General features: G+C 48.0%; 1 protein-coding gene across 1 annotated transcript in view; it reads right to left on the minus strand.

Moving 5' to 3' along the window:
* The window catches only part of RAB12 (RAB12, member RAS oncogene family), a 29495-nt gene extending 14639 nt beyond the window's left edge, over positions 1-14856 (minus strand). Inside the window, exon 1 of the mRNA XM_060200691.1 lies at positions 14432-14856. Within this exon, the coding sequence (XP_060056674.1) occupies positions 14432-14819 (388 nt within the window). The 5' untranslated portion in view covers positions 14820-14856. The remainder of the gene's footprint in view (positions 1-14431) is intronic.
* Positions 14857-17507: the final 2651 nt, after the last annotated feature.

A 17507-nucleotide genomic window follows, 5' to 3' on the forward strand; every position in this document is an offset into this window, starting at 1 on the left:
CAAAACAAAACAGAAGTTCATCAATATCAATATCTCTACTCCCTCATTTACTTCAATCTATCTAGTGTTTGCGATTCATAGTACAAGTTTAGTATTTTTTTTTTAAATCACTTCAAATTTCATTCACTAAGCATATCGACAAGTGTGAACAGCTTTAAAAGAACACTGTCCTAGAAGTTTTTAAATGGAACGGCGGAAACAACCTTAACTTCAAACAGGCAAAAATCTAATTCAGAAAATCGGGTCCTGACTATTTTAGCGTTCACAAAGACTTAGTGTGAACACATTACTCTGAAAATTCCCTTACCCCATTCAATTCTTATTCATTTTTGACACTAGTAGACAAAGCATCATGTATCATTGTTCTTTTTTCAATTCAGTCCTTCAAAAGTTGAGATAACTTTAAAAACCAAATTTCTATGTCTGTATATTACCTTTTATGCTTCTCAGAGAAAACAAACTTTTCACAACGATACACTTCACACAATTTTCACAGCTAAGAAAAACAGCCCACAGGGATGCTACCAAAATTCCCAAACTAGAGACAGCGCAGACAAGGACTCCTTTCCGACTGCTCGGAAGCCAGGTCCCCAGCCTGGAGCAGCCCAAGGCCCAGCCTGCCCGTTGGCTGGCGCACCAGCTCAGCTCCACCTCAGGACCTGAGACGGCACTTAGGTCAGACGATGTGATTCAGCCTCTGGAGGGGTGGCGAAACACTCGTGACGGACTTTTATAAATAGAAAGCCGCTGTAGAAACCAATGGGATACCAAAAGGCATGTTTACGATCCTGGGCCAGGCCGGGCCGGGGCAGGGCAGGTGAGGTCCCTGCAGTAAACTGCAGCTGCAATACGAAAAGCTGCCGAAAACGAAGCTAGGTTACCCTGCATCTCACACCTGTGACTGAGGAAAAGCTGGTTAATCCACTGATTTCGCTTTCAGTTCTTGAACGAGTCTGCTTTTCAGAGCCAAATGACACTGAAACCACCTTTGTGCAAGAATCCCTTGAAACAGAGCAAGTTAAGTTTTGTTCTGATGGGGCAATAATCTCCGAGAATGCTTCTGAGTCTGGGTATGTTGGATACTTTCTTCCCCAACTCAAACAGTTTATCCAGTTAAGCAGTCCTACACTAGGGCTACTTGTAACCACAGCCCCATGAGTAAAAATAAAAGGGTGTTAATATTCAAAATCGGGAAGTGGTAATTCTGCCACCATGTGATTATAAACACATCTCTATTTTTAACAGAAAAACAAAACAAAATGACAGAGGAGAGGAGTAAGAGTCTACAGGAAGGAAGAGAAGGCACAACCATGGGGGGGATGGGTAAAAATATAGACAGATTGTTACCGAAATAGTCAACCCTTATCTGTCACCTTGGGAGAACTAATGCAGTTTCCAATGGAGGGGACGGGATCCAGAACTCTGTGGGATTATACCTGCTATCTTGTAATTTTGTAAATCAATATTAAATCACTAGTAAAAAATGAAATAAATTAAAAAAAAAGAGTAAGAGTCTGTTTAGTCAAATGAAGACTACAATCTCAGTGAGTAGACTGATGACTACAACCCAGGCCCAGGGGGATGGGCTTTTGCATGACAGAGGCTCCAAGAGGTGCCAGCCTTAATCCCCTGCACAGCCATTAGCCAGAGCTGATCACGGCTCTGGCTTCCACCGCTCTCATGAATATATAAATAAGAAAAACACTCAGGGGCTCAACTTAAGTTCTATGGAAGAAGGGTTTACTCAAAGAGCCCTTCTGGAAGGCTAGAAATGGACCCCACAATTCCTCTCCTGGAAACAGATCCTAAGGAACCAAGCGCATCCATCCAAAAAAGATCCGTGTTTACCCAAGTTCACAGCAGCATGTTTTGCTTTCTTTCTTTCTTTTTTTTTTTTCTTCCCCTCCAGGGTCATTGCTGGGCTCGGTGCCTGCAATCCACCGCTCCTGGAGGCCATTTCCCCCGCCCCCCTTTTGTTGCCCTTGTTGTTGTTGTTCGTTGTTGGATAGGACAGAGAGAAATGGAGAGAGGAGGGGAAGACAGAGAAGGGGAGAGAAAGACAGACACCTGCAAACCTGCTTCACTGCCTGTGAAGCGACTCCCTTACAGGTGGGGAGCCAGGGGCTCGAACCGGGATCCTTACTTATGCTGGTCCCTGCGCTTTGCGCCATATGTGCTTAACCCACTGCGCCACCGCCTGACCCCCCACAGCAGCACTTAAAAAAAAAAAATAATTATTCATTTTCACCAGAGCACTGTTCAGCTCTGGCTTATGCTGAGTGCAGGAGACAGAACCTGGGACTTTGGAGCCTCAGGTGTGGGAGAATCTGTTTGCATGACTATTGGGCTGGTCATCCTGCGCTACCCTAGCAGCACAATTTGTAACAGGCAAAACCTGGAAGCAACCCAGGTGACCAAAGGAGCTTAAAGGAATCATGTGTGTTAGATTAAACCAGAAAGAGGATGTCATAGAAACTACTTAATAAAAGCTAAGCCATCAACAGCCTCAAATACTCAGTGAGTTGGTTTTAGGAAAAGTCAGATGCCAAGCAGAGACTCCTAGTTCTCATCCATGAAGACATAAAGGGCTTTAACTTCATTTTCATGGAGCATGCTGGTTGAAAACACAGTTTTCTAGGCTAAGCGGGTAAGTAAACAACTCCCTCCAGCCCTACCCCCACACACCTGATGGGGAAAGTTCTCTCAGAGCCATACTGACCTAAATTAGCACCCTGTGCACTTGGCGCAGAAATGCCTCTCTCAGACAGTCTCCTGATCTGCCCAGAAACCTTTGAAGCTCTTTTGATGTCCCGAATGAGCCTTTCTGACTGCTCTGTCATTTATTTATGATCATTCCTCATTTCTGTTTCCAGGTTTAGACTCTGAACGTTCTAGAAGGCCTCAAAAATGATAATGGACATTTTGTCAAACTTGTGCCTGACTTCCAGCATGTGGAACCCTCCTACACTACAGCAGTGCAACGAGGCAGGCACCATCACCCGCATTTTAGAACAGGACACTGGGGAAAAGACAAACGCAGATTCCATTTCTTTTCTGTTGCCCACAGAGATTCTTATAATGAAAGTCAGATGGGTGAGGAAAAAAGAAAAAGTGAAATGCTCTGCAGATGACCCGGAATCACCAGAATCAAGCTGTTAAAGCTTAACTTGGCATTTTTTTAATCTTTGTATTTGTCTTCCACAAATCTTAAGAACTGACATATCGGGGCAGGTGGTGGCACACCTGGTTGAGTACATGTGTTGATGCCTGAGGACCCAGGTTGGAGCCCCCGGTCCCCACCGGCAGGCGGAAAGCTTTACAACTGGTGGAGCAGGGCTGCAGGTGTCTATGTCTCTTCCTCTCTACCTCCCTCTTCCTCTCAAATTCTGGCTGTCTCTATCCAATAAGTAACGAGTAAAAAAAAAAAAAAAAAAGAACTGATATTTTCTGGTGATAAGATTTCTTAATTTAAGACAAAACATATATATATATATATATATATTTGTTGTTGTGAGTCGCAAATTCGGGGGATCTTATATATTAAACTTTGGGCCTAGTATTTCTTCTTTTTAAATACTTATTTATTCCTTTTTGTTGCCCTTGTTTTATTGTTGTAGTTATTATTGTTATTTATGTCATTGTTGGATAGGACAGAGAGAAATGGAGAGAGGAGGGGAAGACAGAGGGGGAGAGAAAGACAGATACCTGCAGACCTGCTTCACCGCCTGTGAAGCAACTTCCCTGAAGGTGGGGAGCCGGGGGCTTGAACTGGGATCCTTACGCCGGTCCTTGTGCTTTGCACATGTGTGCTTAACCCGCTGCACTACCACCCTGACTCCCTGGACCTAGTATTTCTAATAATGGAACAGTAGAAAAAACAAAAGGGTAAGAACTCTAGTGACGGGATAGGGGTAGACAGCATAATGGTTATGCAAAGAGACTCATGCCTGAGGCTCCAAAGTCCAAGGTTCAACCTCTGTGCAGCATTAAGCCAGAGCTGGGCAGTGCTCTGGTAAAAAACAAAACAAAAAAAGCCTCTAGTGATGGCCTTCTTGTTTCAAGTATTATTATTATTTTTAAATATTTATTTCTATTTGTTGTCCTGGTTGTTTTTTTTTTGTTGTTGTTGTAGTTATTGATATTGTCGTTGTTGGACAGGACAGAGAGAAATACAAAGAGGGGAAGACAGAGGCGGGGGAGAGAAAGACAGACACCTGCAGACCTGCTTCACCGCTTGTGAAGTGACTCCCCTGCAGGTGGGGAGTTGGGGGCTCGAACTGGGATCCTCACTCTAGTCCTTGCACTTAACCCACTGTGCTACCGCCTGACTCCCTCAAGTACTATTCTAAAGGGATTAACTCATTGTCTTCACAAATGTATGAGGTTGATACTATTCTTACCCCACTCTAAGGATAAAAAAGCTGGAGTCAGAGAGGCTAGTAACTAATTTCCTCAAGGTCACCAAGATCTTAGAAATTTAGGCCACAGATTTGAGTGTGAGCTGTCAGACTCTTGGCTAAACTGATTCACTGTGCAGCCTCACCTAGTGAGTAAAGAAGGGAATACGGTATAAACATGCATTTAATCTTGAACAAGCGACTTTACCTTCCTAAGGAAATACTCTAGGAGTGAAGTGTGCTGGCTTGGATAAAGTTTTCTGCACCAGCAAGTCTCCATATGCTCATCGGCTACATCTTCTCTATTTTTTTTAATTTATTTTTTGCCTCCAGGGTTATCGCTGGGGCTCGGTGCCTGAATTACGAATCCACTGCTCCCGGAGGCCATTTTTCCCATTTTGTTGCCCTTTTTGCTGTTGTTATTGTTGCCACTGCTGTCGTCATTGTTGGATAGGACAGAGAGAAATGGAGAGAAGAGAGAAATGGAGAGAAGAGGGTAAGACGGAGAGGGGGAGAGAAAGACAGACACCTGCAGACCTGCTTCACCGCCCCTATAGCAGGTGGGGAGCCGGGACTTGAACTGGGATCCTCACACTGGTTCTTGCGCTTCATGCCATGTGGCCCTACCCCAGTGTGCTACCACCAGGCCCCTCTAGATTCTTCTCCATTTTTAATGGCACCATGCTATTTTGATTTATTGGTCACAAGAGGAAGAGAATACTGAGGGAGAGAAGAATCTGAGAAACAAAACCCAAGACTAGATGTCTGTCACGTTTTCTTTACATATAAAAAGCATGAACTGAATTACTATTCAGCTCAGAGTTCATAAAAATACGAGCACTGTCAGGATGGGAGATGGTGCACCCAGTTAGCGCACATATTACAGTGCACAAAGACCTGGGTTCAAGCCCAGCCCCCGCCTGCAGGTGTCTCTCTCCCTTTCTATTTCCCCTTCTCCTCTCAGTTTCTCTGTCCTACTTACTCATTTTTTTAAGTCATTCATTTTATTTATTTTTCCCCCTTTTGTTGCCCTTATTGTTTATCGTTGTTGTTGTTGATGTTGTCATTGTTGGACAGGTCAGAGAGAGGAGAGGAAGTCAGAGAGGGGGAGAGAAAGACAGACACCTGCAGACCTGCTTCACCACCTGTGAAGAGACTCCCCTGCAGGTGGGGAGCCAGAGGCTTGAACCAGGATCCTTACGCCAGTCCTTGCGCTTCGCGCTATCTGTGCTTATTTATTTTTTATGACAGAGTAAACTGAAGTTGCATATGCCTGAAGACACACAAATAGCCTGGAGTAGAGTTGACTTAAACCCAGGACTACTTCCAAATTCTATTCATCTAACAACGCCACGCCTCCCAGGAGTAGAGTGACGAAACAGTTTCATGAAGAAGGGCAAAGTCTACTGGTTTCCTTTCTTTGCTATATCTTGTGTATCTTTGCTTGTATCTTTGATGTATCTTGTGAGAGGTAGAAGAAGCCAGAGCACACTGCCCCAGCAGAGGTTTTTTGAAGTGAAAAATGAAAATCTGATTATAAGTGTGTGACTCTTTAGCAGTGAACACGAGGCCAAGGTCGCAGACTTGATGGGGGGGGGCAGCCCTGTTTTTCATTTAGGGGTCTTGATGAAAGGGTGTGTGTGTGTGGGGGGGATATTATGAAGCTCTTGCATTAAGGGCTGAAAAAAAACAGATCCACTTTAATCGTAAGAATGTCTGAGATGGAATCACAGGTTGTTTTGTAAACTAAGAAGGATAAGGGTTTAAAGAGACAAGAAAAAGTGAAGACACTATTTTAGATAGAAAGTATCTATTTCCAAATGTGAAAGATGTGTAATGAGAGAACAAAAAGAAAAGAATCGATTTTTCCTTTTTTCATATTTATTTTCCCTTTTGTTGCCCTTGTTGTTGTAGCCTTGTTGTGGTTACTATTATCGTTGTTATTGATGTCATTTTTGTTGGATAGGACAGAGAGAAATGCAGAGAGGAGGGGAAGACAGAGGGGGGAGAGAAAGACAGACACCTGCAGACCTGCTTCACCGCCTATGAAGCGACTCCCCTGCAGGTGGGGAGCTGGGGGCTCGAACCGGGATCCTCACACCTGTCCTTGCGCTTTGTGCCACTTGCGCTTAACCCACTGCGCTACCACCCGACTCCCTATTTTTTCCTTTGACCAGTGTAAGGATCCCAGTTTGAGCCCCTGGCTCCCCACCTACAGGGCAGTCACTTCACAGGCGGTGAAGCAGGTCTGCAGGTGCCTGTCTTTCTCTCCCCCTCTGTCTTCCCCTCCTCTCTCCATCTCTCTTTCCTATCCAACAATGAAGACAGACAACAGCAGCAACAGTTGGCACTTTACTATATTTCTAACATTGCATCATGGCTATTCTGACTCATTTCCCCTTCTGAAAAGTCAAGTCAGGTATGCATGCTTGCACACTGGCTTTGTGTGCTATCAAAAGGCTAGCAGAAGGTAACTTAGATAAACAGAAATAACCTCTCAACACAAAGCTGTTTTCCTGACAAATCTGAACAGATGCTTAATTAGAAGAATGTATCTGGCACACAACGCCGTACAATAATGTAAAATACCAGGATCTATTTATTCTCAAAAGGAGCCTACTCAGCCTGCTAAAGACAGCTTCAAGATCCAAGAACAGATTTGCTCCTGGCAGATTCCAGGAGCTGGAGGGAAAGACAATCTCTTAAGAGCAAGGGCCGGTTTAAGAATCCCGGTTCCAGCCCCCGGCTCCCTACCTGCAAGGGTCGCTTCACAGGCGGTGAAGCAGGTCTGCAGGTGTCTGTCTTTCTCTCCCCCTCTCTGTCTTCCCCTCCTCTCTCCATTTCTCTCTCTTCTATCCCACAACGAAGACAGACAACAGCAATAATAACTACAACAAGAAAAAGCAACAAAAAATTAATAAATATAAAAAATTAAAAAAAAAAACTATCTAGATCTCTATCATGTAGAATAAAAGATTTCTTTCTCAGTGTGAGCACAGAATGATGTTAGAAAGGCCTAGAAGCGAGAACTTTATTCCATGAAAAGAGAAAAAAAAATCAATGAAAAAACCATATGTGCTCTGACGGGCGCTCTGGGTGACTCTCCTTTTCTCTTTCTCTAAGGCTGGGGAGATGATACATCAACACCCAAGACCAAAATAAAACACGCGCTGCAATGATTAACATAACCCAGTCCTACTGACAGCTACCCGGCGACCGCTTCACTAACTGAAGTCTCTGACCCATCCTCATGTCAGCTAGCGCTCAAGGCCCGATTCACGAAAGTCATATTTTTTACGGTGGGGAGGGGGCGGGGGTTATCTCACCTGTGAATTCTGCTCTCACCTCGACTGCCAGCTCCGGTAAAGTGCACTTTACAACAGCTGCAAGTTTGCCCACCCTCTTTGGGATGGGCATGCCCAACCTACCCTCATTGCAGCATGGGGCTTGAAAGGGTTGTTCTTGAAAACAGAGTGGGAGTTATGGCCCTTAACTGAGCAAGACCCGAGAAACAAGACCAGCCGTGACGTTTAACACACGGCTACAAAATGAGAAAAATGAAGTCAGAGGAAGACTGAGTAGATGCAGTAGTTCAGATGAGTTTGACAGTACATTTAAAGAACTTTCAAATTCTGATACTCTCTCTCCCCTAGTTTTGAGTGAGGACACTTTACCTGTTGGGGTAGGGGGTGGTTGGCAATAGAATGCAACCTTAGGCTGGTCTCCAGCACTATGGGGAAACTTGCCCACGGTCTAACAAACTTGGGGAGCTTTTTTCCCCCAATGTTAAGCTATTGTTATTTTTAATATTTTATTTATTTTCCCTTTTGTGGCCCCTTTTTTATTGCTGTTGTAGTTATCGATACTGTCGTTGTTAGATAGGACAGAGAGAAATGGTAAGAAGAGGGGAAGACAGAGGGGGGAGAGAAAGACAGACACCTGCAGACCTGCTTCACCGCCTGTGAAGCGACTCCCCTGCAGGTGGGGACCCGGGGGCTCGAACCGGGATCCTTAGGCCGGTCCTTGCACTTCGTGCCATGTGTGCTTAACCCGATGCGCTACCACCCGACTCCCTCTAATATTCTTTAAATCTCTTTATTAGGATTAGTGGTTTACAGATGACAGTAAAATACAATAGTTTGTACACGTGTAACATTTCCCAGTTTTCCACATAACAATTCTACCCCCACTAGGTCCTCCTGTCTTTAAGGGCCTGAACCCTTGCCCTGACTTGAGTCTTTTACTTTGGTGCAATACACCAGCTCCAGTCCAAGTTCTGCTTTGTGTTTTCCCTTCTGTTCTTATTTCTTAACTTCTATCTATGAGTGAGATCATCCCATATTCATCCTTCTAATTCTGACTTACTTCACTTAACATGATTCCTTCAAGCTCCATCCAGGATGAGGTGAAGAAGGTGAATTCACCATTTTTAATAGCTGAGTAGTATTCCACTGTGTTTATAGACCACAACTTGCTCAGTCACTCATCTGTTGTTGGACACCTGGGTTGCTTCCAGGTTTTGGCTATTACAAATTGTGCTGCTATGAACATATGTGTACACAGATCTTTTTGGATGGGTGTGTTGGGTTCCTTAGGATATATCCCCAGGAGAGGAATTGCAGGGTCATAGGGTAGGTCCACTTCTAGCCTTCTGAGAGTTCTCCAGGCTGCTCTCCACAGGGGCTGGACCCACTGGCATTACCACCAGCAGGGCAGGAGGGTTCCTTTGTCAAGTTGGGGAATTTATATAACATATCTGAGAAGCTTAACACTTGAGTGACTGAACACTTACCTAAGAAACGCAATTCCTATAGCAATATTCTAATCCAGAAAGCAAGTGACAAGTGATGGTAGAGTCCGAGATGAATCAAGTCAAGCTCTCCAGTATAAACACGAACTAGTATGTAGTATAAATCAGCGACCTCTTTATTTTCAGAGGGCTATAGGGAGGACCAAATCGGATTATCAGGAAAGAGTCGCACAGTGTTTTGCCCCTAGGCCGTGAGAACTTGCACAAAGCAAAATAAACGGCCTAATAAATAATCTCAGAGCAGGGCAACTAAAGACTCATCCAGCCCTGATCATCAGGCCCCAACGGACAAGCCGTATACTTCTCGCCTGTCTCCTCTTCTATGAAACAGGGTCCTTTTCAGGGTTGTTGTGGGGGGTAGAGAGAGTGCCCCTTTTGCTGGCCCAAAGTAACTGCTCGACAAACAGTACTTAGCACGAATGTATTGTCTTCATGTGTGATGTTATGGGGCTTAAGGGAGTCCCTATTTATTGAGAGAGAGAGAGAGAGAGAGAGAGAGAGAGAGAAAACGAACCAGCACATCGCTCTGGCCTACGTGACACAGGGGACTGAAGTTGAGAACCCACATGCCCTCCCGGCTGCTGGGACCTTCCTCGTCAACTTGTTACAAAATCACTAATAAAAATACTAAAAAAGAAAGTACATATGAAGACTAATTAAAACTAAGCCAAAACAAGACCTGTCAAACTGTGCTAGTTATATCAGATGAAGTCATGATGCCAACATCCCACCTGAAAATACTTTGCCAGGACAATTTCTGTTAGGTAAATTATTAAAAAAAAACTAAAAAAATTTTTTTTGTATTGTGAACTTTGTCTTTTCAACCAAAGCAACTTAGAATTTAATTAACAATAGACTATCTTTCTCCTTTCACTATCTCAAATCACTCAGGATTTCCATTAGAGATCTATTATAGCAAACCTAAGTTGTGCCAAGGAGATAATTGGGCATTAGAACACAAAACTTGCATGCCTGAGGCTCTAGGTTCAACTCCCCGCCACTGTCATTCGTATGCCAGAGCTGGGTGTACTCTAGTCTCCTCCTCACAGAAACATTATCTATCAATCGTCTCTAGAAGTTCAAGGAAGTCTGAACCACTTTTTTCTTTTTCTTTTCTTCTTGGTTCTTTTTTTAAAAAATATTTATTTATTTTCCTTTTTGTTGCCCTTGTTGTTTACTGTTGTTGTAGTCATCATTGTTGTTACTGATGCCGTTGTTGTTGGATAAGAGAGAGACATGGAGAGAGGAGGGGAAGACAGAGAGGGGGGAGAGAAAGACAGAGACACCTGCAGACCTGCTTCACCGCCTGTGAAGTGATTCCCCTGCAGGTGGGGAGCTGGGGGCTCCAACCAGGATCCTTCTGCGGGTCCTAGCACTTTGCGCCACGTGCAAGCGCTTAACCCGCTGTGTTACCGCCTGACTTCCCAACATCACTGCCTGTGCTGATTTCTCGTACCGTGGCACAACTGTATCATCTCCCATTTTAAAAACAGGCATGGTTACAGTAGTGATTTTTTTTTTAATCTTTATTTATTGGATACAGACAGCCAGCAATCAAGAGCAAAGGGGGAGACAGAGAGATACCTGCAACCCTGCTTCACCACTTGTGAAGCTTTCCCCCTGCAGTGGGAAAAGGTGGGGACCGGGGGGCTTAAACCTGGGTCCTTGCGCATTATAGCAAGTGCGCCACCACCAGGCCCCTCAGTAGTGAATTTTAATACTCAGGCCAACACTTTAAAAAAAGCAAACAGGGTGCAGTCGAGGAGGTGGTACAGGAGATAAGGTGCTGAGCCTTTTCAAAGCATGAGGTCCTGAGTTCAACAGTCAGCACTCCATGTGCCATTGATGCTCTGACCCTTCCTTCCTTCCTTCCTTTCAAGATTTTATTTATTTGTTCATGAGAAAGACAGGAGAGAGAGAAAAAAGAATCAGACATCACTCTGGTACATGTGCTGCCAGGGACTGAACACGGGACCCCACCCTCCAGAATCCAGTGCTTTAACCACTGTGCCACCTCCCGGACCACAAATAAGTAGTTTTTTATTAGTTTGTTTTTACCAGAGCACCGCTCAGCTCTGGCTTACGGTGGTGCTGGAGATTGAACCTGTGACATCAGAGCCTCAGGCACTAAAGTCATTTTGTATTACCATTATACTGTCTCCCAAGCCCCTCTGATCCTTTCTAACTCGTGCCAACAAATAAATAAATCTTTAAAACTTAAAAACAACTAGGGAACAGCCAGCACACACATTTCCAAAATGGCCTATTAAAAGGATGAGTATTAGGGGGAACATGTTCTCAAAACACCAAACAAAGCCAAACAACTTAATAATTTAAAATTCTTTCTAATTAATTTTAAATGCAATACAGATCTGTTTCATGAGAGTGTAAAACTAAGCAACCTTCGAAACAACCAGTTGACAAAGCTAATTAAACACACAAGTATATGAAAAGAAACTTAATTCTGCCTCTCGAATTTAAGTGCAATTCACTGTTTTTGGCCCTTTCTTGGGGAGGAATGCCTCACTGTCCACCAGGGAAGGTGGCTGGCCTTTATTTTGAAGAACCATTAATCTATGGGATTCCCCTAACTTTGTCAGCTTTTAAAGGCATTTTCCATAAAAGCAATGGTTCCTCTCCCTCTCTAACATGACAAACCTCAAAGTTAAGTCCTACAAGTTTGACTTCATTATTAAACTTCCTTTGCTTCCTTTGCAGTTTCAAGTTTAGAGCTGGAGGACATTATACTTCTTGACCTGGAGCTACTGTATTTAGTTCATTATTGTACTGACCTGGGGTGGCAGAGGGAGAACTCTTCCCTACCGGTTAGAGGCCCTGGGTTATTCGAGGTCATTGCCAAGTATAAGCACCCCCCCCAGTCATGTGCACAACTGTAATTAAAACAAACAAAACTGCATAGTCTACACAGGTATTAATATTCTCCACCAGTCCTTCACAGTTTTAAACTTTATTATTTCTGTGCACTATAGAAATAAGATTCAAATGAGAAAAAAAGAAAAAGAAAAAAAGCCTTGGCTTACAGTGCAAACACTCCTCTCCATCAAGGCAAAGACATCAACACGGGTAACAAATAACCTAGCTGCCTTGGCTATCTTAGCCAGGGGCACACAATTTCACACGGCCTGCCTCCCACCTCCACCTTTTTGCTTTTTCGAGATCGAAAAAGGCAGGACTAGGGGCTTCCAGAAAGAGGCGTTGTTAGCACTGCTTCCTAGAGCCCAATTGTGAACCAAGGCATCCCTCCCGCCTCATGGGTGCAGGCGGGGACTCTTGACCGGGGCTCGGGATATAGGTCGGAGCTTAGGGGCAGATGCCAGGTGAGAATTGGGGACCCCGAGGCCAAGGACAAGTGTCGGTGGAGACTACACTGCTGCCTTTGGGAACGGGCTTCTAAGGGGACTGTGCCATACGGGGCCACCCAGTGGGAGAGGAAAAGGTTCATAGAGGCTCAGGACATGTGCCAGGAGAGGATGGGGGACCCGAAGGGCCGGGTGGTGGCGGTGCACCTGGTTGAATGCACATGTTACAATGTGCAAGGACCCAGGTTCAAGCCCCCGACCCCCACCGGAAGGGGTAAAGCTTTGCAAGTGGTGAAGCAGGTCTGCAGGTGTCTGTCTCTCTCGCCCTCTCAATGTCTGGCTGTCTCTTACCAATCAATCAATAAATACGGTGAAAAAAAAAAAGAAAGTATGAGGACTCGGAGGCCCCAAGGACAAGTGTCAGTGGTGTCTACACGTCTGTCTTTGGGAATGGGATCAACGGGCTTCTAAGGGGGGACTGTGCTCCCATCTTGTATTTGCCCGCGCCGCAAATACAAGGCCCCACTGTCACCCAGCCCGGGAGCGCAAGGCTCCCAGGACCACCCGGCAGGGGGGAGGGCAAGGCCCCCCAGCCCAGGAATGGAAGCCCCCCCCCCAGGGCCACCCGGCTGGAGAATGCAAGCCCCTCAGGGCAACCCGGCGGAGTGAGAGGGCCTAGCTTCGGGTCCGAGTGGGGAGGCAAGACCCCAGCGCAACCCATCCCGGGGGTGCAAGCCTCCCCCTGCCCCCGGGGAACCCGGCGGAGAGGGCCTAGCTTCGGGTCCGACGGGGGAGGCAAAGTCCCCAAAGCCTCCCAGGCCGGGAGTGCAAACCCTCTAAGGGCTACCCGGCGAGGGGAGGCAAGGCCCCCAGGGCCACCCGGCAGGAGAGGGCCCAGGCCCCGAGAGGGGAGGCAAGGCCCCCAGGGTTGCCCAGCCCGGGAGTGGGCCCAGGTGGGGGAGGAGGCAAAACCCCCAGGGCTACCCCAGCCCGGGAGGATGCAAGCCCCCCAGTCCCGGGCCCGAGGGGGGAGGCCAGAACTCAGGGCCACCCAGCCCGGGAGGATGCAGGCCCCCCAGTCCCGGGCCCGAGGGGGGAGGCCAGACCCCAGGGCCCCCCAGCCCGGGAGGATGCAAGCCCCCCAGTCCCGGGCCCGAGGGGGGAGGCCAGACCCCAGGGCCCCCAGCCCGGGATGCAAACAAGCCCCCCAAGGGTCACCCGGCCGAGAGGACCCAGCTTCGAGCCTGAGGGGGGAGGCCAGACCCCAGGGCCCCCCAGCCCGGGAGGATGCAAGCCCCCCAGTCCCGGGCCCGAGGGGGGAGGCCAGACCCCAGGGCCCCCAGCCCGGGATGCAAGCAAGCCCCCCAAGGGTCACCCGGCCGAGAGGACCCAGCTTCGGGCCCGGCGGGGGGAGGCCAGACCCCCAGGGTCCCCCAGCCCGGGAGGATGCAAGCCCCCCAGTCCCGGGCCCGAGGGGGGAGGCCAGACCCCAGGGCCCCCCAGCCCGGGAGGATGCAAGCCCCCCAGTCCCGGGCCCGAGGGGGGAGGCCAGACCCCAGGCCCCCCAGCCCGGGATGCAAGCAAGCCCCCCAAGGGTCACCCGGCCGAGAGGACCCAGCTTCGGGCCCGGCGGGGGGAGGCCAGACCCCAGGGCCCCCCAGCCCGGGAGGATGCAAGCCCCCCAGTCCCGGGCCCGAGGGGGGAGGCCAGACCCCAGGGCCCCCCAGCCCGGGAGGATGCAAGCCCCCCAGTCCCGGGCCCGAGGGGGGAGGCCAGACCCCAGGGCCCCCCAGCCCGGGAGGATGCAAGCCCCCCAGTCCCGGGCCCGAGGGGGGAGGCCAGACCCCAGGGCCACCCAGCCCGGGAGGACGCAAGCCCCCAGCCCCGGCCGGCGGCGCCCTTACCCACGGTGGACTTGCAGGCCTCGCAGAAGGTGTCGTCGGTGAAGCGCTCCATCAGGCTCGTCTTGCCCACCCCGCGGGAGCCGATGATGATGACCTGCAGCTTGAAGTCCGCCGGCCGCGGGGGCTGCTTCCTCCGGCGCGACTGGCCGCCCGACAGCGCCGGGGAGCCCGGGCCCAGCCCGCCGCCCGCCGCCCCCCGCCCCTGCAGCGCGGCGCCCGGATCCATGCGCGCACACGGCTGCCCCCGGCCGCGCGCCGCCCCGGGCCCGGGCTCCCCGCCCCGCTCGCGAGGCCCCTGCGCCGCCGGCCGGTGCTGGGCGCCGCCGTCCACGCCGCCGCCGGGAGAGGAGGGAGGGAAGCAGCTATTCCGCAGCAGCGGCAGAAGCATCCCGGACGAGGAGGGGCAGGAAGCTCCGCCGCGGGGCTGCGCGGGCGGGGCGCGGGGCCGGCGCCCGCTGCGTGGCCCGGAGCTCGGGCGCCCCCTGCCGGCGGGAGGACCGCGCGCCCCGCTGGCCTACGCTACCCCGCCGCCGCTCCTGGGGGCTCTCTTCTTCGCGGTCCTTCGCTTGCTCGTTCCCCCTTTCCCCGTTTCTTTTCTTTTTTAATTTTAAAAATTATTTTTATCTATTATTGGTTAAAGACAGAGAGGGGAAGGGGAGGTAGATAGGGAGAGAGGCAGACATCTGCAACCCCGCTTCACCTCTCGGTTGAAGCTTTCTCCTTGCAGGTGGGGACGAAGGGCTTGAACCTGGGTCTCTGCACAGTTTTATTTATGTATTTTTTTAGTTAGACAGTTACTTATTTGTTATTGGATATAGACACAGAGAAATCGAGAGGGGAGGGGAAGAGAGCGGGAGGAGATAGAGAGACAGAGATTCCTGCAGCCCTGCCTCACCTCTCGGTTGAAGCTTTCTCCTTGCAGGTGTGGACCAGGGGCTTGAACCTGGGTCTCTGCACAGTTTTATTTATTTATTTTTTAACTATGCATTTGCTTATTTATTATTGATATAGACAGAAATCTAGAAGGGAGGGGGAGAGAGAGGGAGAGAGAGAGACAGAGATTCCTGCAGCCCTGCCTCACCTCTCGGTTGAAGCTTTCTCCTTGCAGGTGTGGACCAGGGGCTTGAACCTGGGTCTCTGCACAGTTTTATTTATTTATTTTTTTAACTATACATTTGCTTATTTATTATTGATATAGACAGAAATCTAGAAGGGAGGGGGAGAGAGAGGGAGAGAGAGAGACAGAGATTCCTGCAGCCCAGCTTCACCTCTCGGTTGAAGCTTTCTTCCTGCAGGTGTGAACAAGGGGCTTGAACCTGGGTATTTGCACAGTTTTATTTATTTAATTATACAGTTACTTATTTATTACTGGATATAGACAGAAATCGAGAGGGGAGAGGGAGAGAGAGAGAGAGAGAGACAAAGAGACTCCTGCAGCCCTGCTTCACCTCTCGGTTGAAGCTTTGTCCCTGCAGGCGAGGACCAGGGGCTTGAACTTGGGTCCTTGCAACTTTTATTTAAGTTTTTAAAAATTGTATGTTTACTTATTTATTATTGGATAGCGACAGAAAGAAATTGAGAGGGACGGAAGAGGTAGATAGTGGAAAGAGTCAGACACCTGCAGCCCTGCTTCACCACTTGTGAAGCTTTCTTCCGGCAGGTGGAGACCAGGGGCTTGAACCTGGGTCCTTGAGCACTGTGATGTGAGCGCTTAACCAGGTGCACCACCTCCCCCAGCCCTTTTCCCTTTCCCCCTTTTCAGTTCTTCCTTTCCCCACCCCACACACATTATTAGTTAGGGACTCCTCTTTCCTCTGAAACCTTAGATGCTCACTCTCATGAGATAGCCTCTAAATCGTGGCTGCAGACTCAAAATGGAGCCTCGCAATTTCTGAAATGGGCCTCACCGTGACACCTGGCAACAACACCTGTTTCAGTTTCCAAAACTTAGTGGTCAAAAACAAAAAACAAAAAAAAAAACACAAAACAACTCTCTAGTTTGAAGCTCTTGAAGTTTTGGGATTATCGACTTGGATAAAAATGTTTTGCCATTTTACAGGACTTAAAGATACAGAAAAGCACGACCCTGATTCCTTGCCAGGGACTTGTTTAGCAAATTCCTCAGTGTGAACTTGAGCACCTCAGAACGCAGGGTTCTGAATATGATAGGAGCTGACACATCTGCCAAGAATGGTCACGTTACTCACCAAATTTCAGCTTTATTTAGAACTCGCTGTAGGAACTTGCTGTAGTAATGCATAGGACATCAAGCATGTCTCAAGCCTGGTTTTTAATAATTTATCATTTCCCTCAAGAATATTGAAAGAAACAATCATTTAGGAGAAGTCTTAGGTTTTCAAAACTAATCATAGCAAGAGTCTTTTCACTACATTTTGTAATAATTAAAATACGATGGATTCTCTATTATTTTAAACACAGCTTTATCACTTAAAGTCACAGATCCACACAGAGCTGTGAATTTATTCTTTCTTTCTTTCTTTCCTTCTTCTCCTTCTTCTTTCTTTTTAATAGAAATGATTGTAGTGAGGGAGCCAGGAGGTTGGACCCAGGTTCAAGCTCCTGTGCCCTACCTGTAAGGGGAGTGTGTGGGGGAACGCTTCATAAGGGGTAAAGCAGGTCTGCAGATGTCTCTCTTTCTCTTTCTCTCTCGCCCCCTCCCCTCAATTTCTCTCTGTCCTATAAAATAAAATTTAAAAATAAAGGAAAAAAAAAAGGCTGCTGGGAGTGGTGGATTTACTGAGTAGGCACCCAACCCCAGTGATAATCCTAGTGGGAAAAAAATCATTAAAAAGAGAGAAGCATGACCAATCTAATTATATTATCTTGCCCAAGAATGTAGCTCAGTAGAGCACATGCCTAGCATGTGTGAAGCATGGGTTTGATTTCTAGCACTACATACATAGACACACACAGAGACACACATGTACACACAGAGACATTTAAGGGACTGGGCTGTAGTACACTTTATAGAAGATACATATTACCGGGAGTCGGGCGGTAGTGCAGCGGGTTAAATGCAGGTGGCTCAAAAGCACAAGGACTGGTGTAATGATCC

This window comes from Erinaceus europaeus, chromosome 10, assembly GCF_950295315.1.
Source record: "Erinaceus europaeus chromosome 10, mEriEur2.1, whole genome shotgun sequence".
NCBI classification, from domain to species: Eukaryota; Metazoa; Chordata; class Mammalia; order Eulipotyphla; family Erinaceidae; genus Erinaceus; species Erinaceus europaeus.